The 24,394-nt window shown below is 46.0% G+C and overlaps 1 protein-coding gene across 1 annotated transcript in view; it reads right to left on the bottom strand.

The window, feature by feature from the left end:
- Positions 1–24,394, bottom strand: part of LOC147889059 (Tetratricopeptide repeat (TPR)-like superfamily protein) — a 247,182-nt gene that overhangs the window by 213,086 nt on the left and 9,702 nt on the right. Inside the window, exons 4-5 of the mRNA XM_087392741.1 lie at positions 15,761–15,865; positions 2,068–2,168 (exon numbers count right to left, since the gene is read on the bottom strand). Coding sequence (XP_087248867.1) covers positions 2,068–2,168; positions 15,761–15,865 — 206 coding nt within the window. The remainder of the gene's footprint in view (positions 1–2,067; positions 2,169–15,760; positions 15,866–24,394) is intronic.

Genomic DNA, 24,394 nt, shown 5'->3' with positions numbered 1-24,394 from the left:
AGAGAGGTGAATGTTCCAAAAGCATTTGTCTGTGGATCTCGTCCACCATGATAACCTCGAAAAAGCCCCTGGCTGCATAATGTACTTTACGAACAAAAGACCCAGCCAATGTGCGTGTCAGCCAGTTGCCTATTTCTGCAGCAGGTGGCATCCGGCCTGGAAAAAATAATATGACTGCATTCTTGGCATACTCTCTGACTGGATCCACAATTTCATCGACCTCAACCATGAGGCCAACTGAAGGAACCGAGTCTTTCCACTATTTTCTCGTATCTGCAAATCCTTCATGCATTACATCATATACTAGTTGAGCCTCAATCGTGTCATGCATCGGGTCATGCTGACCCTCAACCTGCTTTTGTTTCTTGCAGGGAGCCGAACGCTCCTTTTGAAATGTTTTTTCATATGAATACTCTGCCATGACTCGGTAGGAAAAGGAGCTCGAGGATGAAGTACCTGTATAAGGGTGGTAAAAGCCAAAAAAACCAGTCCCAAAGAAAGATCAGAGGAAGCCCGCAAGAGAGAAGAGGAAGTGTAGAACTGGTAAGGAAAGAGCAAAAGGATAGGTAGGAGTTGGCTGAAAAACCAGGTAGGGAAAACTCCGGTTGAAAGCCCCAAAAGTATGCGAAAGCTGAACTTGTACGGAAAGGTACAGAATGTACGGACACCGTACGGTGGCCGTACAGACGTACGGAAGAGGGTTGGTGCAGGGTTACGGGTGAGATGACAAGATGCTGATGGAAGATGGAACTGAAACGAACTGAAACGAAACGAAGCCTTAGATGCAGATATCGACGCACACACACGAGGGCTGGAGCGAAATCACGCAAGATGCGTAGGCAGAAACACGGGGAAGTACCGTACTAACGTACGGCACCTGTACGGCAGCCGTACTGGTGTACGGTCAGACGGGGGAAGCTGAAACGGGGCTGTGGCGATCTGTTCTCCGCTCTTTCCAAGCGCTCACGCTCCACGCTCACCAAACTCTAGAGGGTACACACACACACACACTTTTTTTTTTTGTAAAATTACACACACACACACACACACACACACCTGCTTTTTCACACACACACACTGAGAAGGTGAGAAAGGAGAGAGAGAGAGAGAGAGAGAGAGAGAGAGGCACTTGAGAACTTCAAGTAATCTCTGGAGAAAACCCTGCTACAACTGGGGGAAAACCACGGAAACAACGGGCTGCTCGAGACCTCAGAACACACAAGTGAACTGGGAGCACGAGGGAGTGGAAGAACTGCTCCACTACCCTGCTCCTGTGGTTCACAACAGGGCTGGCTCGGCTCCTCTGCCAGGTCCTCCAAGAGATGATGAAATGCTCAAGTTGGCAGGGCCTATAAATAGCCCCCAAGCCTAAGTCGGCCAGCAAGGAGCTGGGCCAACCAGCAGCCTACAGGCCCCACCCAACAGCCTACAGGGCCGACCCACCAGCCTCCTATAAAGGGTTGTGCAAGGCCCGACTGCCCCTAGCCCTACATAAGGAGCTGTACAAGCCAACCAAAGTCTGCCCTCCTGCTCATAAGGCGCCTCAATAGGAGCTGCCATGCAGCAACAAAGCAGGCCTCAGGAAGGCCCTGAACAGCCTCCACATGGCCAGCCAAACCCTGCTCTACCTATGCCTCACAAGAGGGGCAGGCACACCCACAACACTGGCCCTCTCTCATCTACCCTAGACTCACTCATTGGGCGGGACACCCACAAACAAGGCCCTCTCTCGAAGTGACATCAGGAGATGTTGACCTCCAACATCACCACCGCTTGTATGAGTTCCTCTTTTGATTGTAACTTGTCTCATAGGGCCACAAGGCCTCTCGAAGGCATTAATACATCTCTCTCTCTCTCTCTCTCTCTCTCTCTCTCTCTCTCTCTCTCTCACACACACACAACATAACAAGCTTTACTAGAAAGATTAAATAAATGACTATCAAACTCATGAGATATATGAAAATCCTATTTGAATTGTCAAAAGATCATCCAAGCATACCAAAAGATAAGGTTATTGCATTAAGCATAAATTGAAGGTACCTTGTAATTCAGCAATAATATTCATACCTTTGATGTTCAGCACCAAGACTACGCTTCAATCTGTCAATAGCCTCAAGGTAAAAAGGCTCTGCCTTGTCATACTCCTTTTTCATTCGATATAGTTCAGCCTATAAACAGAACAATGTAGAAGTTAGCCATATGCATATGCAAGGACACCTAAAGTGTGTCAAAATAAAGCATAATGCATATCACTGAAAGAGTAAACATTTCCAAAGTAGCCTTACGAGATGACAAGAAAAGAAACATAAAAGCATAAGCAAGAGCTCATGTAATAACGCTCCTTTCTCAAGGTGCAATCATCGATTCTACTAAAAGTTAAAACAAATGCACCTTTCCTTCTATTCTCACTGAATGAAGCTCATCTATTGGGTTTGTCAGTAGATGAATCAGTTTGTTAATTTTTGTGTTCTAAAATGCCAACAAAACCTATTAAAAGTTTAGCACTATCCGCAAGTGGGGAAGACATCCCCAATACTTCAGGCACTTTATGCACGATGTAGTCAAAATTTTGAAAGAATGTACTAGTTTTATAAAGTGACATAGAACAAGTGACCACCAATGATATAGAAATCCAAGACAAATGCAAAAGAACAAAACGGGTATGTGAGAAGGAAAATAAATGAGTTGGCACAAGCAACGAGAACACTTGTCCCACTACTCGTGTACGTTGTGAATGATCTCTATCCAAGACTGATAGGATCCTCCTCCTCTCTGGTCTATCATTGAAACCAAAGAGTGTTAAAAGGGAGGGGAAAGTACGAGTGAAGAAGAAAACTTTGAGGACAGTAGACAAGACCAGACTAACTATATAATAGATGAAAACTTACATAACTCAATCAGGGATTCCATCATCATTTTAGGGTACCATGTGGCATTTGCCTCCATATAGTTTATATACAATGCCTTTACATGATGTCTGATTGTATTCCTCAACATCTTCTATCAAGATCAAACATCTTGAAGTCCTATTCAAGAAACTAAGTTTAGGACTAAAGAAAGACCAATCATTAATCCTCATCAATCACATTGATAGAAGTGTCCTTTTTTTAGTTAGGCCAAAAGCTCATCTGTATTGCGCAAGAAGCTCTCTCATAGTGGTTTTCTAAATATATTATTAGCATTATCTCTGCTGCAAAGTGGTTGTAGTGCAATGCTCCCCATACAACTCCGTTTGGATTGGTCACAAAGATCTCTCCTCTCCCTAGTTTACCCTCTTCCGCAGTGAAAGGGATCCAGTCCGATGGGGTCCCCACAGTTAGGGTCATCATCAATGACCCTAAGTTATCCCAAACCATATCATGCTCCAGTCCGGATCGCTCTCTCTTTTGACAAAGAGTCCAGGTTGCAGGCAGGTGGGAACACTGTCAGATTTGCAAGATCTTTGGGCACTTCACTAGAGATTTTTCAAGGAAGAAGAAAAGGACCAAGAGGCCCTTTGACATGGGCCCTTCTTGACAGAGTGTTCCTTCACCTCCAGCATGTCCCACACCTACTGCCCCTCATTGGGTAGGGATTAAAGCTAGCATACATCCACCAGCTTCTGCAAAGCGAGGGGTCCCTTCTTTTGTTCCTGACCCACTAGGACAGCCTTGGATTTATTTTGTTTTACAACAAGTGCACATACTGATTAGAATAAATCGAATGGCTTCTAGATTAGTGATGAGGACACCCTAGATTGGAGGGGTGATTTTAGTTTCACTTGGATTCAAAGAGGTGTCTTTGTCAGATGTTTCAACTTCCAAGTCAACGTGGGTATCTCTCCATCACAACAATTTGCTCCTACGTTTAAGAGTATCACAAGAAAACCTCACTCTAGAGGCGAGGTCAAGACTAGATGAACTCCAAAAAGGGTAGTTCTTAACCAAGTATTGCTGGCCATAGCCTAATTTATTTGTTCTTGTTAATGCCGTTGTAGGAATGCATCACTCAGCTTAAAAGGCTGATACAAAATTTTTTGTTGAGTGTACTTGATGGTTGTGCTGCAGATACTAGGGCCGGAGAGCCTTGGGACACCTGGATTGTCCCCACAGAAGAAGGGGCCCTCAATATCATTGATCCAGATTTGTCGTGCAGAGCCTTGCTTTGCAAGTTTGTATTGAGGGGGGTTTTGCTAGGACAAGAGCCTTGGAAAGATTTCTTCATTTGTTGCATACAGTCTTGCTTCTCCTTCCTCGGGTGGTGATTGGATGGACAGTACTAGGTGGACTTTTACCTTGGTGCACCTTAACAGCTTCAGGATTAATCTTTAGAGAATCCCACCCTCCTCATATGAATAAATTTAATAGGCAGCCGGTAATGCAATGACCTCATACTTAATGATCGTGACAAACCTCTTCATACATGCAATGGTCCAGATGGTAGAGAGGGCCAACTTCCTTTGTAGGCTCTTCGCAACATTTCAAAATCCTTCTGAACGATCGTAAGCTTCAGTGGATAAGTCACCTCAAAGGACATGAAAGAAGAATCGAGTAGATTGATCTGGCCCTATTGTTGGACTAGGTTCTCATAGATGGTAAGCCTTACCATGGCTCTATGTGGCTTGGGGCTTTTACAAGGTAAGGTATCCCACTTTAGATCATAGGGCTTCGACGAGGTTCAAATGGGGATGCCTTGGTTTTCAATGTTCACTCTGAAAAAAGCTTATCCAAATCCAGGTATGAGGATATCCTTGTAGATGTTGTTTTTGGCTTGTCAAACTTTTGGGTCATGTGGAGCAATGTTTCATGACTTCAGATTGGTACCTAGCCGGGAGGACGTTCCCATAGGTCCATGGAGGATTTGGCTTTATGGAGGTGTCCCCATAAACTATTTGTATCGGGACCCTAGGGAGTGGGAATGGATTGATGCAGAGAATTGTGAGAAGAGCCTCCCTTTCTTCTGCTATACAATTACAATGCTAGGAGGTTTCAGCTTAGTCTAAGGGGGTGGAATCCCACCACAGCTCATCATTGGGAGAGTTTTTTGTATAAGTCCCTCAGAAATAGAAAAATCACTATTTTCTTCTAGCTTTCTATTCATGGAGGGATTGCAATGAAGCTGTGCAGATTCAGGTTTGGATCAGGCCCTACTTGCCCTCACTGCCTTTTTGCTGAGTCCATTCAGCATTGTTTATGGGATTGCAAACAAGCGAAGTTGATCTTGGAGGGGATTGCTAGAATTTTGAATACTTATGTTCCCTCCCCCTTTTGCATGACCTGGGGCTAGGTGGCTTAGGGGTTTCAAATCTTTTATGAGATGCATACATCCCCTTGCACTCTTTCGGTTCGACGACATTTAGTTGAGCCTTTCTCTTTGGATGATGTTCCCCTTCTCTTTACAGACCTGCATATGCCTCAATGGATACTCTTTGGGAAGTCTTATTAAACATCTCAGCATGGCATATATGGAGATCAATATGCACAAAGGCACTTGATGGCCCCAAGTCGTGAAAACTATACATTTGAGGGCACTCCTTTTAGTATACCTCCCAGCCACAAATCCTACTATGAGCTCCTTGCTGAATGATTTATGTCTCCCGTGAGGGCCTTTTGCTCTCTCGGCCTTCTTCCATCATGAGCTCTTCTTCCAAAATCGTCCCATGAATCCAACACCTCCATTTGGAGACTTTATTGGGTGTCATGCTTCTTGCCATTCAAGTAGTCCTTTTACCCTTTCATGTGTACCCCATAGTTAATGCCTAGTTCTAGGGGATTAACTCTAGACCATAGCTCTTTATATTAACATCCCTCCTTGGTTGATGTTGTTAAGTCTCCTTAGTGGACCATAACCAAACCATAGGCTTCCACGATTATGGCTAACCCAACATTCACTTCTCCTTAAGAATGGTTTATGCCCACGAAAACAAAATTGAAACACCTCCTTAGAGATTACTTATCCTTTCCCATGTTGAACTCTCTTCAAGCCTATCCTTCCACTTAACGGAACATTCTTTATACATTGTATGTCTTAACCTTTTTTATTGTCTCCCAAATTTTTTCCTGGTTCATGTGGTAAAGATGCAGGTTCAATGAGTTCAACTAGGATTTGATTTCTAATGAGATTGTCCTCATCTCCTAATTTTCTTTTAAGCCTACATACAAGAAAACTAGGATGTACTCTACACCCTTCTAGTAAGGCTGATTTGTAAGCCATTTCTCAAAGTATTAGGAAAGGTCACAATAACTAGGAGATAAATTTGGACATTTACCCGTCCTTAAGTTTCTAAGATAGACTTTCTCATTTTCTTCGAACTCCAGCTTTCTATCTTGAGAATTTCTAATGAAGCTTTAGCTAGTTTAAGCATTTGATTCAAAAAATTTGGTTCCTTGAATCTTCTCCTTTTCGAGTCCCATCATAATTGGGACTCCAGGTTGAAATCCATCCATCATTATGAATGGACTAAAACCTATTGTTGAATGTTTGGCACTATTATATCCAAATTATAATATGGGCAAATATTGTTCCCACTTAGTTTGCCTTTTACTTACATATGAATAAAACGTATCCTCAATGACTGATTGACATTGCGGCCTACCTTAAGACGTTCGGTTTATTGACCTAGCATTTTTGGCACTTAAAAACATAATCTTGGATGCCCTTATCTATTCAAGGCGAAAAGAATTAAGTGTATGCATCTTCTAAATCTTAAGTGTCATGCACTAGGACGATCATGACACTCAAAAAGAATTTGGCGCCAAATGTCATTATTATTCGGGACACATAATCTAGCTTTATAGAACAGGTAGCCATTTTTAATACTATAATTTTTCCACTTGAGTCTTTGTCCATGTGACTTCTCAATGAAAGCTCCTCAACCTATTGGATCCCTCCTCATAATTACTTTTCATATTTCAAAAAAGTAAGAATCAAACTCATATTTTCCTTTTAAGGACTCTAGAAAATCATTTTGGAATTGAGTAAAAATATATTCATTAAACATTGGCATCCAACTTACGAATCTGCTATCACAATAAATTTTCCCTTCCGATATGTCAATTGGATATCAAATGCTTGCATTTATCAATATACCTAGTTTTTTCCCTTTAAGCTCTGGCTGATTGCATACAGTTCCTTCTCACGTGTGGAGTGATTTCATTAAGCGAGGTGTAACTTTTTTCTTTCAAAAGCTATTGGTCGACCCTTTTGTAAAAGTACCGCCCCAACAATACAAGCACTGGAACCTCTTCAACCACGAATGGTTCATTGGAATCCACTGCCTTTAAGACAAGAGGTGCAGCTATAGCTACTTTTAACTTTTCAAAACTCTTTCTTTGAGCTTTATCTCATATGAAGGTACTTCCTTTCCCCTTAAGCTAGTTTGCCATCAGAACAGCTATCTTAGCATATTATTTGATGAACCTCCTATAAAATCCAGACAAATCTAAGAATATATGTAATTCTTCTAGGTTTGTAGAATGTGGACATTCAAATATGGCCCTTACCCCCCACATAGCAAATCAAGGGAGGGGAAAACCAGCCAGCAGCTCCCCATCATACAGCCCTTCTCCCTGCTTCCTTAGTTTCCCTAGCTCCCATCCGCTTCAGATCTGCCTCTCTTCCTCCCTCCTTCTGGCTAGCCACTACCTTCAGCCTCAAATTGGGTTACTTGCTGTGATTTAGGGCCCAGAAATCACAGCATCATTGATGCTCCTCAATTGTGCCTTGTTCCACCTCCAAGAACAGCTGCAAATAGCAATACTTCCTCCAGGAACGCTTCTTCTAGGTCGTGGTTGCTGCAACCTTCTGCTCCATCTTTGTGCAGTCAATAGCCTCAAAAACCGGTATTCAAGCAGGCACATTTGGCTCCAAGCTTTATCTTCAGCAGTTTCAGATTGGGAGCCTTCGAAATTGTTACAACAGCAGCCTAAAAAGCGTGCCTCTTGGAAGTTCCATCGACTGCACCTTCTTCAGATCCATCCAGCTTCAACTCCGAGGTCCCATCAGCTCCATTCAATGTGCCTTCAATAGCTTTATCAAGCTTCAAACTTGCGGTCCATTCAGCTTCCTTTTCCGGTGAATAGCAGGCCTATCGCGAGTTATAGCACCTGCATATTTTCAGGTGCTCCAGGCATTTCCAGATTCAGCGCAGCCAGTCAAACAAGCCCACTCCTTCTCTCCTAGCCTCTCCTTCCACTCATATTCCCCTAGCCTCTACACCCTTAGAACTCCATAAGGTTATCAGCCTCTCCTTTTCAGCTCTACCCCCTTAGAATTCCCTTATGTTCCCAGTCTCTCCACTCTCTCACCTCCCTCCCCTTCCTTTCCCTTAGAATTCCAGCTCTATCCCTTGCCCTCAACCCTCTCCAAACAACAAACAGATCTTTCATCAGTTTGAATCGGCCTTCCATCCTTGATGACAAATGGCAACCCATATAATCAATCCTCGCCCACTTCCGCTGGCTGCGAGAAGATGTATTTTCTCAAAAAAGGAGCTACTGCAGTTACAAAAGGACGTGGAGATTGAGAGCTCCACCACACTCTTCAAACGCATCCATGGGTCCCACCCTTCCAGATCACAGATGCTTGCAGCCTTGCATTCAGACCTCTCCTAGACCCTCACCGATATTCGACTTTTCAGATGAGGTTTCTTTCAGGTGGCATTTGATACTCTGGAGCTGCAAGCACAGTGCTCAAGGCTAACCCTTTAGTGCTCGGTTCCAGGAAGAGTTTCCCCACACCTTTCTCTCTTGGATTTGACCCAATTGAGAGGGACAAGAAGATGACCTCTCTTCTCATCAAATTTCCAGCTTTGCCCTAGGTATACCATAGGCTCCTTGCCACGATTGGAGCTACCTTCGGAGTGATCGTCATTGAGATCCCCCCCCCCCTCTCCCTAGTTTTCCCTCTCCAATGACATAGGCAATTAGATCAGACGGAGTTCCTAGAGTTAGGGTCATTGTCTCTGACCTTAACATTTTTTATGAGCACATCATGCTTCAGCTCCCGAATGGCTCTCTTTTTCGACAGAGTCTCGAAATCACGAGCAGGCAGGATCAATGTCAGATTTGTAGAATCTTTGGGCATTTTGCTAGAGACTACCAAAAAAGAAGAACAGACACGAAAAAGATTCTGATGCAGCCCCTTCTCTTCCTTGATAGAGTGTATCTTCGGCACCGCCTTCGTCCGGTACCTGCCTCAGGTTGAATTCCAATCCCTGGCTGCGTTCTAGTTAGAGTGGTTCCCCCACCACCAACACGGACCCTGCCCCTATCGGGCCTTCAGTTATTCAAAATTCAGTCTTGGATAGGACCATTGATGGTTCTTATGCAGATCTTCAACGAGATCATGGCCCTTCATTTGAGCAACCCCCTTCTTGGTCCGCTTTTTTCAGGCTGCCTTGATCAAGGGGAGGGGGTGACTTTTGTCTCTTCACCTTCTTCTAGTGCAGGGATCATACAAAAATTCTTTCTCTGCCTTGGCAGACTTTGGTGAGGAGGTGTTCGTGCTCTCCACCTTTGCAGACCTAGTTATTGGATTTCCTATCGACGGGGGGTCTCCTAGGGCTATCTCCTCTATGTACTTCCCTCCCCTCGCTCATGCTTATGGCAGGACACCTTCCACCCTAGAGGGGTTTGTTTTTGCCATTGGGTTGGGTGAGGTGATCCATCCTACTTCCTGCTGCCAATGAGGATTGTTAGCTGGAGCATTTAGGGCCTCAGTGGTGTGCCTCATCATCGTTGTTGACAACTGATCCACGATCAGCTCCATCCAGGTATCACTGGTGGCCCCATTGATATACTTTTTCTTTGGGAATACAAACTGGATGCCAAAGATTTCAAAGTCAATTAATTACTTTCACGTCATTATTTTTTTGTCTTCTGCTTTGGGCACCCAGGGGAAACATGCATTTCAGTATCAAATTCTTTCCTCCCCCTTATGGTCAGACACGGCATTATTATTCCCTTTAGAGCATAGTGGATTATTTTGCTGATTGGTGGACATTGGCTTCTCAAGCTCTATGCCTCAACAATAGATGGGACCGTGTCCTTTTCTAGAAGGAACTTCTCTCTTGAGCCCCCATTGTAGAGTCTCGGATTATTGGAGGTGACTTCAACATGGTGGAGTTGCCTTCAGACAAAAAGGGAGGCAAAGAAGGTCGTTGGGAAGCAACTTGGGATGTCTCTCTTTCAGTAGAGTGGCAGAGATGCTCGGACAGATGATGCCTTCCACACTTTACCACGTTCACTCTAGTTCTCTTGGTCGAACAAGAAACCCAAAAGATGTCCTTCCATGCACAAATAAACAGATTTATGTTAATGATTGGACACTTGATAGAGGAGGCTCGGTATGTATTGCACTAGGGATTACAAGCTCTGATCATTCTCCAATGGTTCTTGTAGTTTTCGAGCCTCATGAGAGGCGCCGCTCTGCCAGTATAAGGATTCCAGATGCATCATATCTAGAGGAGGGTCTCACAAAGGAAGCTTTGCATATTTGGGTTTTGCATTTGCAGGGGGGGAGTGTCATCCCCTCATATGTTCTAGCAGCCTTGTCTAATGTTATTGATTATCATACCATTGCTAATACCTAGAGACGTAAGATTCTCAGGCAGGAGAGGAGCCTCCATTGACACTTGGCAACCCTATAGAGGGAAGAGCAGAAAAGACCTATAGATGCTTGGATTCATGAGTGCCTTGCTGCAGCAAGGGCTCATATGCAGACTACGCACTCAGAATCCTTCTGGATTCAAATGGGAGGAAGAGTCAATAAACACTTTTTATCTACTCTTGGCCCGTGACATGGTAAAGAGAGTGTATCTCAGCTTATTAACTGACGGGCATTTGCAGATAGATCCTGATGTTGTCATGCGGATCGCTATAGAATTTTATGCATCCCTTATTTCAGCAGATCCTGACTCACTTGCCAGGGATGATGCCAAACATACAGTTTGGTAGAGTAGTCGGGTATTAGTGAGACCACATATGGCATTTACTTGATGCCCGTTTGAACAATCCCGAATTCAGGACTGCACTTCTTGCCCTTCACAAGGATAGATGCCCGGGCTCAGATAGGTTGACACCTTCCTTTTTTATTGTTTTTTGGGACATGATTGGGGACCACGTTACCTCAACCCTACAAGGCGTTTTGGGACTTTGGTACTATGCCCGATTCACTTACAGAGGGTCTCATCCATCTTATCCCAAAGGAGAGTGCAGAAATTTCATCTCACAATGGAGACCCATCACTTTGTTGGGAATCATTTACAAGATTCTGGCCAAAACTATCAATTTTCATTTGCATCCCATTCTTCTATATTGTATTCACCATACGCAGATGGGCTTAGAAGCAGTTTTAATAATATTCTCTCTTTTTGGGAAGCTTCAATTGGGCTATGCAAGTGGCCAATGCCTTGACATTCTATCTTGGATTTCAAAAAGGCATATGATAAGAGTGCATTGGAGTTTTTTGGAAGCTACTATGACACGCTTTGAATTTTCAGATGCATGCATAAGAGGGGTTTCTTCCTTTTACACATCAGCTCACAACCAGGTGTTTACCTGATATAGAAAGGGGAGAGAGATTTCAGATTTCTAGATCAATTTGCCTAGGATGCCCTCGCACCCCATTATTGTATTTCGTGGCTGAAGCAATGAGCAGTTATTTGACATCCCATGTGGACATCATTGGGCTGAGACTTCTCCTTAGATAAAGTGAGGAACTCTTGGATAGTGAGCTGGCTCATGATATTGTTGTTTTTCCGGATGCCACTACAGAGACCCTCACATATTTTAGGGCAGCCTTGGATTTTTTGTATTGCAATGGCGTTTGGGTCGATGATGAGCACACCCCTAGCCTGGGGGGCTGATTTTGGCTTCAATTGGATCTAGAGGGGTGTATCTAACAAGTGCTTGAGCTGCTAGGGTGGTGTGGGCTTCTCTCCGCAATAGCAATTTGCCTCAATGTTGGGGAGTATCAAGAGAAAGCTCCTTTTCTAGAGCTCAGCCAAACTTGACCTTGCTTCTAGGGTGGTGGTGGTCAACTAAGTCTTGATGGCCACAGCATGGTTTCTCTACTGCCATTCTAGAGATAGCATCACTCAGCTAAATAGATGGTTCGATTGACATCAGAGCCAGGGTGGGTTGGGAGACTTTGATTCTCCCCACGAAGGAAGGAGGCCTCAACACAAAAGACCCAGACCAGCAGAGCAAAGCATTATTATGTAAGATGGTGGTTTAGAGGAATTTTGTCAAAACATGAACCATGGAAAGATTTTGCATTCAGAGTATACAATAATGCTCTCTTTCCTCGGGTGGAGATTGGATGCATAATACCAGATGGATCTTCACCTCAGCCAATCTTTGGGCTCCCTCCTCCCCCTTTAAGACTGCTATCCTAAAAGGTTAGGCCAGCTTCAAGGGTACGGCTGATATCCTGAAAGATTCATGGCTTCAAGATGGTAGCTAGACCCGAGAGCCCGGATCACATTCCCTTGGATTCATGGCGGATTTGGCTCTATTTGAGGTGTCCCAATAAAATTCTTACTGTGGAAACTTGAAGAATGGGAATGGATTGATATAGAGTACCAAGAGGAGAGCTTCCCTTCTTTTGATACACGGTCCGTATGCCAGGAAATTAGCCTCGAAGGAGGAAGGCCCACCAAAGCTTCACATCGGGAGGATTTTCATTTTGGAAGAGACTTTTGAAATCCCTCAGGAATAGGAAGATCACTATTTCTTATGGCTATCTATTCATGGAGGGATTGCAATGAATCAGTGGAGATCCAAGTTTGGGACGGATTCCACATGTACTCATTGCCTTTTCTATGAAAGAGTCTATCTAGCATTGCTTATGGGACTACAAGAAAGGAATCCCTAGACTATTGAGTAGTTTTACGCATTCTCCCTCCTTCATGACCTATGGCTCTCTCTGTCTACACCTCAGGTGGTTACAAGAGACATGACCCTTCATGGGCTCTTTCGGTCCGACAACACTAGGTTGATTCATGTTCACTGCATGACACTCTTGGCTATCTATATAGACCACCGCATGCCTGTGTAGACACTTCTTGGGAGATTTTGGCGAGCATGGGAGCATGGCATATTTAGAGATCTAGATGGACAGAGGCTTTAGATGGCTCCCAAGTCCATAGGCACATAGATTGCCAATATAAGGACAGATATGACACACACCTTAATGGCCATTTGGCGGAGTATAGCAGCCCCTAGGAGAATTGTCTTCTTCAAAGAATGCAGCCACTCGCTGTTCTTCTCATAATCGCCCACAAGATTGAGGTGGCATTTTCAGCCTCAACCTTGGATATTCCCTAGCTCTCTTATGGGAGTTTGATTTTGCCCTATTTGGCTTATGTTTCTTCATGATTGCATGATGTAATTCCCCTTTGAGCTTTGCTCTAGGTGTTCCTTTCATACTTAATAGAAGATTACCTTTTCAGGATTCATACAAATCCCTTCTCGGGATATAGTATGTTCTAAGTACCATACTTTTTTTGCTAAGAATTTACACTTCAATTTAGCAAAAAGAGATTTATCTCATTTCATATTGGAAATCAGCTCGCTCTTCTCTTGATGCACAATTGGATTCCTCAATCCACTCTCCGACGTAGATTCAGCAAATCTGGATCTCCTCGATTTCAATCTCCCACGAAATGGTTCTTTCTTTTGAAATCGACTAGGCTAGTAAATTGGAAAGGTTGGGAACCTTGGAACCTTGAAGAGAAAGAGGGGAAATCTTGGAGAGGAAGAGGGAGATTAAAAAATTGATAACAAGGCTTTTTTGAAGAAGGTAGAGACTTTGAATGATGTGGCAACTTCACTTTCCTTTGTCGATGTTTTTTGAAAAGTCGCATTGCCATGCTCTTCTTCCTTGGAATTTTCTTTTTTAACTACTGCTTGTGTGTTTTCTTAACTGTGTTCCATCTAGCAATGCTTCTAAAGCCAAAGGATTACTACATGAAGAGCAAGCCAAGGATCAGAGCAAGCAACACGACGGGCCCGCCAAGGATTTTAGGCATAGATCAAGCTTGGGGCCTTCCCTCCATGCTCACCAGATCAGAGGCACAGCCGATGGGGGTGAGAGTGGCACTTGTGCAATGCAGGGCCATAGCAAGGAGACCACAATGGAACACACATACCGACTGTCGCCAACGCTCTATCACAAGTTTCATGCCACCATGGCCTTATACACCCTCCCCCCTCCCTGGGCTTGACCCCTCCGCTAGCCCCTTAAGGATCATTGCAATAATGCCACGCCACAGTTTTCCATCCTCTCCATGGGCTCAAAGATATTTTAATTTACTCATGTCAATAATGCTATATTTGCCTTGGGTGTGACGCGCCTGTAGAGGCTCCACCCATTCAGTTCATTGTAGAGGCTCCACCCATTCAGTTCATTGTATCATGTTCTTTCGTCTAATAGACCCTTTAGTCTTGCGAAGACTTTTAATAAACGTTCTTTCTTTCTTTCTCAATGTACAACTTTCGGCAATTGGCTTACGCTTGTTGGCACTACCTCAAGGAAATTTTGAAGCTTGGAGAAAAACTCTTGGAAAATGTAGTGTTGACAATTAGAGGTATGGTATCATATTCCCCTTTTAAAAAAGAAAACTGTTTTTTAACCTTCTTGGTGAAACAGAGTTAGTTGTTAGTATGTTGAAGTCTGCTCAGCAAATTATTAGTTCGTATCTGGGGGATATAAAGGGACTCTTTCTATAAAAATATTGATTGTTTGTAAATCGAGAGGATGTTTGAGCTGCCACAATCATATTCTGGCTGTTGGACAAACCTTGAAAATTCTCTCAAGGACAATAATAAATCATTTCAACATACAGATCCATAAACAAAGAAAAATAGCCCACTCACCAGGCAGCAAGCTTTACCTAGATATTAGAAAAATCATAAGGCTAAGACCAATAGTAAAAAGATTGTGCACTTTGAGAGCTTCCAAGAAAAGCATCTCAATGCAAATATGACGTGCGATGGAAAAACACCTAAAAATTCCATTATCTCACCAAAGCTCCCAAGAGGCACTGAATAGTTGACTTCAACAAATCCTAACAAAAAGCTGGCCTTACATCTATAAAAGGGTTCTGTGCTAAAGACAGCTGAGGTGGGGCTGGCTTTATCAAACTACACATTCAAGGCAGGTGAGCAAATGTGTATAGCTCCAAGCTGCAAAGATACCATGGACATGCAATTTCATGAGGCCACATTGTGCACTCTGTTCCTTCATTGTGACCAACTTGTTAAACTTCAATCAGATTGCATCAGCCCTACTTATGTCTAAAGTGCTTTAGGGATGCCTATAACAGAGAGCTGAAACTCTATTGATCCTTTCTCTCCCTTCATAGGCTAGAACAACACATGACATTGATAACCTCCTTTCTTGCATTTGTGTCTTAGATGGCAATCATTAATAAGAGTCTTTGATGGCAGTCTGCAGACAAATGCATGTTTAATAAACTCTAAAGGCCTCCTTTTTAAGCCCACTTCACTACTGTAACCCACCAAGTATGGTGTGGCCAATAGGCTGATAAAGCCACCACCCCATACATATCCCTTGCACCCAATTGCATGTTTAATAAACTCTAAAGGCCTCCCTTTTAAGCCCACTTCACTACTGTAACCCACCAAGTATGGTGTGGCCAATAGGCTGATAAAGCCGCCACCCCATACATATCCCTTGCATCCAACTAAGCTCTAGAAATTGGACTATCGAAGCATTTGACCAGAGTCCGACCAGAGTCCGCATTTATATCCCTTACCAGATTATTGTAGCTTGATGCAACATGAGGATCCTCATTTCCAAATCCCAACTTGGCCTCCTCCAAAGCTCGAGAAAAGTACTTTTCTGCTTCATCATATAGACCCTACATGTAGTCAAAGTTTTAGTACACATCACACGTCAAACGCAAGCTACCATTTACTTGTCTTTAAGCTTATGCTAGTTGCACATTTACATAGAACACAGAACAAGCAAGAAAAATATATAGCTGAAAGTTAGAATGTTTTGAACTGCCCCTACTCCCGAAGCTGCTCCTCCAGCCTGCCTCCGCTCCCCTCCCCTCCAGCCCGCGTCCGCCTCCCCTTCAGACTGCCTCCGCCTCCCACACCGCTCCTTGCCCGCCCCCCGCCCCCGCAACTCCTCCGGTCGCCCCCCCCTGCACCTCCTCCTCGCCCGCCCCCCACGCCTCCTTCGCCCCTTCCTGCCCCCCCACACCTCCTCCTCCACCCCCCGCTCCTCCCCCGCTTCTCCCCCGGCTGCTCTCCACCCCCATCCGTGCCTCCTCCTCCACCGCCGCGCCTCTTTCCATGACCTCCGCTCCTTCTCCATTCGCTGCCCTCCACCATGCTTCCTTCCCACCTCTACCCCCTTCACCTCTGCTCCATACTCTCTTCTCCTCCCCGGCCGCCTTGTCTCCCCCCACCCTTCGTTTCTTCCTCCCTTCATGTGCCATTTCCTGCCTGCCACCCTTATTTCTTGACCGTCTTCTAAGCTTTCTTCCTTTCCCCTTTTTCCACCCCTCCTTTTCTTCCCGAGCAGCTTTGGGTTAATTGGCCTACGCCTCAGAGAAAGTAAGCTTGGTGGTGACACTTGTCTAGCCAGAAGGGCTCAAATGGCAGCACCTTCGAATCCCAAAGCCGTCAAGGTTATCCTTTCTCCAACAGGCAACATGTGCAGCATGCAGTTCAGTCCCTCCACGACAAAGTGATTGTGGGCAAAATTTGTGGGCCTCACACCCACAAAGCGACAGGTGCGAGAGTGGATCCAGGCGAGCTTGGCACTGGAGGGTGACCACATTCAGGAGGTCACTATCTATGGAAGAGGTGTCTTCCTCATCCAGTTGAGCTTCCCTATTACTGCCTTGACACTTGTGGAGCAGAGCCCCATCCTCCTTGGCCCGCATTTGGTGTACCTCTTTCCTTGGTACCATGGCTTTACAGCGGAGGACATGGACACGACACACCATATTCCCCATCTTCCAGTTACCCTCAACTTCCCAGGGTCCCGAAGGAGTATAGACCCATCCTCCCCTCCATTGGTCGGGCATTTGGCACCGTGCTAGAGTCTCCGCCAAATTCGGCCGCTTCAGTGGTAGCAGAGGACGGGGTCAAAGATCAGATTGGTGGTTGAGAACCCAGAGTCCATCCTAGAGTTGATCCTCCTTGAGACCCTCGAAAAGGGCACACTTCGCCAGCGAGTGGAAATTTATGGGTTACCAAGTCAGTGTCTTCGTTGCAGACAAATGGGTCACCTAGCCAAAGATTGCCCCCGTGGCCAAGGCCGAGCCCCTCCCCCCCACCCCCACGAGCAGGTAGAGTCAGCAAGCCAGAGCCCAGCACCCCCCAGAAAGGAGCAGTAGGAGTCTCAGACCCCCTGGGTGACCCCCTCAGAAGGGAACTGGACCCAGGTTAAAAAGAAAAAGAAACCAAGCAAACAGGCCCACAAGCGTCGCAGGCAGAGGGCTAGACACAGAGAGAGAGAGAGAGAGGGGACTTTTCGAGAGGCACCTGAGGAGGAGCAGCAGCAAGAGCCCTTACGTGGAGATTCACCTCCCCATGCGGAAGGGACCACAGCCCAACAGCCAGAGGATCCTCCTGTGATGGAGATTCAGCGTCCGCACTCACCCTTGCATTAGCAGCAAGCCCCAGGAGCTCCTGACGCTACGATGAGGAAAGTTGCGACGGGTAAGGAGGAGCGAATCAAGAGCCCCGGTGAGCCTAATCAGCAAGAGGGACATGTGGTCACCCCTACTCCCCCCACCCCCCTCCCCCTCCAGATCCCGCTTCCTCTCCACTTCCCCGCCTCCCTCTTGGATTCCCCCCGTCCCCTCCCCCCACCCCTCGCCCCTCCAGCTATGATCACCCTCACCACCCGCCCCCCTCCCTCCACCTCCCTTCCTCACCCCTCCCCCTCTACCCCACTCTCCACATCCTCAGCGGGTTCTTCAGCCTCCCACCCCTCCCCTCAACACCCCTGCCAGCAGGCAAGGGTAAGACGATGTCTCCTTCCGCTTCCTCACCGCAGCATCTAGTCCATTCAGGGAGGGAGCCAGAGGAAAGGGGCTCGTCCTCCCAATCAACAGTTCCCAATCTCCAACCTGGGCATCCCTTACCGCGGGAATTCTGGAGATTGGGACCCTGGAATTATCTAGAGATTCCGGACTCTTACCCTCTATCCCTGGAGGTAACGCTTGTGATCTTGCAACCCCGGAAAGGGGGTCGATCAACATAGTGGGCTCCCAAACACACCCAGTTTGGAGATTCCAATTCGCATCTACAGGATTGGAGAAGTGGTCCCCAGTGGTGTTTGATGCTATTATGGGAGATCAAATTTCACGCATGATGGACGAGTGGATGCGGCCACAAGGACTGGACCTTTGGCACGCCCATAGTGCGGAGGTGATTTTTCAGCTAAGCTTCATGCAAGAGAAGCCGATGTGTGGTTTGGCGGTAGGAGTTATCAGATTGCCGCTTGAGGCAAAGGTTGATCAGGCATACTACTAGCCACTCTAGAAGTGTGCGGAGTTGTTCGGGGTGGAAGTCTCCCTCATGATGAAGTGGGCACGAAAGATTGGCATTGAGCCGATGTCCACCTTAGTAAGTCCTCTCTTGCAGGCACGCTGATCCAGATATTGCTCTACGCAGATGACGTGGCTCTCTTGTCTTCCTCAGCAGAGGGGCTTCAAAGACACCGAGACACACTACAATGCTTTTGTGAGTCTCATGATTTGAAGGTCAATCTTTGAAATACATCTCGAGCCATCGTGCGTCAGGAGCAGTTCACATTTGAGGCGTCATCTATTAAGATAGTTTCATCATACACGTTATCTTGGGGTTATCTTCTCTGGACGCAGCTTCACTATGAGACCCACGATGCAAGCACGCTTGAGTAGAGGGTATGCTTCATTGGCCAGACTAGAGAGGCAGTGCTTCCGCTCACACTTTCAGGATCCACGCACCAAGGGCTTGCTTTTTTACTCCTTGGTTCGTTCAGCAGGGATGTATGGCAGCCCTTGTTGGGGGCCAGACTTGTCGGATACAAAGTGGGCCCGTGTGGAGCGGCTACAGGTTCTCATGTTATCATGGATGATTCGTGATAAGTCATCCGTTCCTCACCAGATCATTCAGGCTGAGTTTGGGTCACCCCCTTTACAACTAGATGCTGCATTTTAGGTCATCACATATCTGTACCAAGTTAGGGAATATGGGGATTATACCTCGGGGCGTAGCAGGCTACCATGGATAGCTCTATCCTCTTCTATGGCACTTGCAGCAAGAGGAGACTAGAGGTGCTGGTATGCACGTACAGAGAGATGGTTTGAGCGACTGGGGCTCCATATGGATAGACTAGCTCCCTTCCAGTACAGCATGGATGCTTCGTTTTCTCCCCTCCTATCACACGAGATCAACCAGGTTATCCATGAGGATCTACTACAGCTACACACATTTCGGACCTCATTGGGACCGAGTGAACTCTCCCAATGAAGCTTAGCTTCTACAGAGATCACTTCTTACATATCACAGCGGAGGGTTTCATTGACCCACCAGGATGCACGCACATTCACCTACCCCACTCGCTGAGGATCTCTCTTGGGCAGTTCCAAGTCTCTTTACACAGACTTCGCATCGAGAGCGGCAGAGCAGAGCGACTACCTAGGGAGAGGCACATATGCACACTGTGTGACATGCAGGAGGTTGAGACAGAGGAGCATTTCATCTTCAAGTGTCCTGTGTACTATGAGATTCAAGGGCGTTTCCACTACCTCTTCACGGATAGTTATGGGATTTTGGCCCGTTTCCTCTCCTACCCAGACCAACAGTGTTTGGCAGGTTTCATTCATGAGGCACTAAGACACCACGAGAGGATACTCCGAGCACGGAGACAGGAGCAAACTTCGTCCTCGGCTGATCCCTCTCAGAGCTCTATCACGGAGTTCTTTCAGCTAGATCACATGGACCCCCACAAGACGAGGCCTCGACATGACCGTGACCCGGAACCTGTGACCCGATAGCTCAGACAGAGGGTCAACACACAGATCACACTTGGGGACATCTCCTCCTTGTTTAGCGTCGGAGCCTGACCGATGGGGGCCACAGTAGCCCTGGTCAGGACGCAGAGCTACGACCAAGAGACATGCCAAGACCGCACCTCTGAGTGGCCGACACCACTCTATTGCCGACTTCATGCCTCCACTGCCTCATCCATCCTGATATCTTGCTGCTGCCGATGATGATGATGATATTGATGACGATGCTGAGATTGATATATAGTCGACCATCGACATGACTATGTTGTACTTAGGACTTAGTACTGCCATTCTGCATTTTTGCATTTTGCATTGGTATGGATCTCGTTTAGTAGCTCCACTACCACAGCTTGTTGTATCTGTCCGAACCTGCACAAAGGCTGTATCCAAGTCTCAGACATGTTGATCAGCAACAAAAATTTCATCTTTTGTCCTCAAGATGGATGGTAGAATTACCTTCCCAGAAAGTACCTCGAAAGGTTCCTTTCCCATGGAGCTGTGGACTGTATTGTTGTATGCAAACTCTACCAAGGGAAGAAACCTTTCCTACTCAGCCTTCTAGTCAGCCACATAACATTTCAACAAATCCAATATCGTGGAATTGGATATTTCACTTTGCCCATCAGATTGGGGATGAAATGAAGAGGAAAAGTCCAGCTTAGTTCCCATATTATCAAATAAAGCTCTTCAGAAAGGGTTAGTCATTCTGGGGTCTTGATCACTAACTATGGACTTAGGCATACCATGATGTTTAAAAACTAACCAAAAACGCTTTAGCCATATGGTCAGCCTTGATGGTCTTCTATATAGATATGAAATATGCTTGTTTGTTGAATCTATCAATGATCGTCTAGATCCCATCATTTCCCTGTCTCGACCTCGGGAGATCGAAAATGAAATCCATGGCTATGCTCTCCAAAGGTGCCTGGGGCACTAGAAGAGGCGTCAATAGACCATGTGTATTATGCCTCTCGTATTTACTTTCTGGCAAATAAGACATTAAAAAACAAACTGATGAATATCATTGCGCATACCAGGCCAAAAGAAATATCCCTGCAAACCTTGTCAAGTGGAAGCAATCCCTCTATGACCTGCATAGCTGGAGCATGATAAATTTCAGCCTTAAATTCCTGGTAGCTCCAAAACAATCACCTTTCATAAGATATCCATCTTTCAAGGAATAGTAGCTGGTTGATTCATCCACTTGCAGCTTTTGCAAAATCTCCTTGAAGTCTGGATCTTGTGCATATTGTACCTACATCTGTTCTAGGTCCTAATCATAAGCAATAGTAACATTATTCACTCGGGGCCTCTGAGATAGGGCATCTGCCACTCTCTTGGTGTACAAACAATTTGAAAATGGAACATGGATATAAAATTTTCCATCTCGTATGCTTTTCAGAAAGCTTAATCTAGGTCAAGAAATACTTAAGGCTTTGGTGCACCGTCTTGACCGTGAAGTCAACCTCCAAAAGATAATGTTCCAAATGGTCAATGCGTGAATTACAGCCAGCACTCCTTTTTTATAATTTTCTTGCACGTGCTTTTCAGCATCACGTAACCTTTCTACTTTCGTAGGCCACCACATGCCCCTGTTGATGTAGAGGAGCTCCAATACAATCCCCACATGTATCACAGCCCACATCAAATGAATTATAAATAAGAATGGAAAATTCTCCGTAAGAGTGTTGAAGGTTGTTCTTTGTTAGCTAGTCTATCCGGAAAATAGTAGCGATTTTCTTTTGGCAACCAAAATCGAACAGGAAGAGGAAAAAGATAACACACACACTAGGAGAGGGGGAAAGGGAAAAGAAAACACACACACTAGGGGCCAGAAATGAGCGTTTCCCCCCCGCCCCTGAGGGTTTTATTTTTTAATTCAATAGCTTGATATAAAGTTTTGCTCTCACAGAGCTCAGAGAAGATGCTAGAACAAATTGCCATACAACAAAGCTGAATAGTCAGCGGATATACATGGAGTCTGCCTACAGAGATGAGACGAGGGGTACAAGAGGAGTTCGAGGTTCACGTGGAGTCGCAGTCCTTTTCAGATCCACACTTCGCGGGATCATTTCAGTAGAGCAGAGAGATACACATTCCAGATTTCTTTGGATCCGGATACGACACATGGATAGCCAGGATCCGTTTGTCGCAGTTTGCTGCTTCCCCCCAGAGACCTCCCACTTTGCCAGAGATATTCGAGGTGATGATGAGACATCCCCATTTGCTGCCCTTTATCAGTCCATCGTTGACTTTTCTAGCCGCGGAGAAGTCCTTCTAGTGGGGGACTTCAACGCGAGGACAAGGACCCGTCAGGTACCACTTCTTGATTTCAGAGATGATTCCACTCTACTGGCAGATGTTGACCTTGAGGAGGCAGGTATGCTACGGGTTTCGGCTGACAGGCGAGGTCCACTTTCATCCTATGGGCAGGCCCTATTAGAGCTGGGCAGAATACATGATCTCATTATCCTATAATGGTCTTGACAGATGGCCCGTTTCAGCTGGTTTCACATGCTTTCCACATGGGGGGGGCTCCAGTGTTGTTGATTACATCATGGGATCCCCTGTCTTCACATCTCACATTGCTGACTTCACTGTAGCACCTCTCCTCCCAGGGGCTGATCACACATACCTTTTCTTTCGCATCTCCACCTCCATTCGCACAGCACCTTCCACCCCACTCAGGGCTTACTCCACCTACCACGATTCACCTTCTAACTCTGGCCGTCTGTACATACTTCTCGCTTATATTGACTTCATACCCCTTTTAGAGGATCGTGCTGCCCTTGTCACCCGCTCACTACATGAGGCTACCATTCACGCCTTTCCTCACACCACCCGCTCCACCCGCCACGCACACTTTATGCTGCACCCTCTTCACTAGAGGAGGGGTAAAGGATGCTGTAATGAAACTTCATAATGGCCGAGCGAAGGATCATGAGGGACTATGTACTGAGTTCATTGCATATGGGATTAACCTCCTAGCCCCGATCTTAGCAAAGCTTTTTAATGAAGCGGTTTGTTTGGGATTTCCACACACTTGGACCATTAACACTATCTCACCCATCCACAAGGCAGTGGATCCCATGAGCCCGAAGAACTATAGGACCGTTATGATTGGACATGTCATGTCCAAGATTTATGCATCAGTACTTGACTCCGAGGTTAGCAGACTTGCAGTGTGTCGAGGACTCAGAGCAGCAGGACAGGCCGGATTCCGGCATGATCGTGGAACCATGGACCACATTCTGACGCTCAGATGTATCATCGAGGAGGCGAGATCACGGAAGCAGAGAGTTTATTGTTGCTTTGTGGATTTTCGCAAGGCATTTGACACAGTCCCGAGAGCCCGCCTCATACGGCACCTACAGGACTTGGGTTATGACCAAGAGATCATTTGGGCTGTCATGGCACTTTACGAGAGAGTTTCTGGCAGAGTTAGGGTAGGATCCGGGTGGATAGACGAGATCATGAGTACCATCGGGGTCAAACAAGGGTGTCCTTTGTTGCCTACCTTGTTTGGTCTCTACATTAACGAGCTTGAGACAGTGATGTAGACACAGGGGGGTGTAGGTTGCTCTCTTGCAAGCACGCTGATCCAAATTTTGCTCTATGTAGATGACGTGGCTCTTTTGTCTTCCTCAGTAGAGGGGCTTCAAAGACACCTAGATGCACTACAGTCCTTTTGTGAGGCTCATGATTTGAAGGTCAACCTGGGTAAAACCAAGGTCATGATCTTCAATACATCTCGAGCCATCATGCGTCACGAGCAGTTCACATTTGCGGGGTCATCTGTTGAGATAGTTTCATCATACACTTATCTTGGGGTTATCTTCTCCGGACCGAGCTTCACTATGAGACCCGCGATGCAGGCACGCTTGAGTAGAGAGTATGCCTCATTGGCCAGGCTAGAGAGGCAGCGCTTCCGCTCACACTTTCAGGATCCACGCACCAAGGGGTTGCTTTTGGACTCCTTGGCTCGCCCAGCGGGGATGTACGGCAGTCCTTGTTGGGGGCCAGACTTGTCGGATACAGAGTGGGCCCGGGTGGAGCGGCTACATGTTCTCATGCTATCACGGATGATTCGTGGTAAGTCATCCGTTCCTCACCAGATCATTCAGGCTGAGTTTGGGTCACCCCCTTTACAGCTAGATGCTGCATTTCAAGTCATCACATATCTGTACCGAGTTAGGGAATATGGGGATTATACCTCAGGGCGTAGCAGGTTACCATGGATAGCTTTATCCTCTTCTATGGCACTTGCAGCAGGAGGAGACCAGAGGTGCTGGTATGCACGTACAGAGAGATGGTTTGAGCGACTGGGGCTCCACATGGATAGACTACCTCCCTTCCAGTATAGCATGG

The sequence above is a fragment of the Dipteris shenzhenensis genome, chromosome 21 (genome assembly GCF_047967505.1).
Source record: "Dipteris shenzhenensis isolate YYH24624 ecotype China chromosome 21, Dip_SZ_1.0, whole genome shotgun sequence".
Classification (NCBI taxonomy): domain Eukaryota; kingdom Viridiplantae; phylum Streptophyta; class Polypodiopsida; order Gleicheniales; family Dipteridaceae; genus Dipteris; species Dipteris shenzhenensis.
The sequence above is the reverse complement of the archived record's forward strand: the minus strand, read 5'-3'. Positions and strand labels throughout refer to the sequence as shown.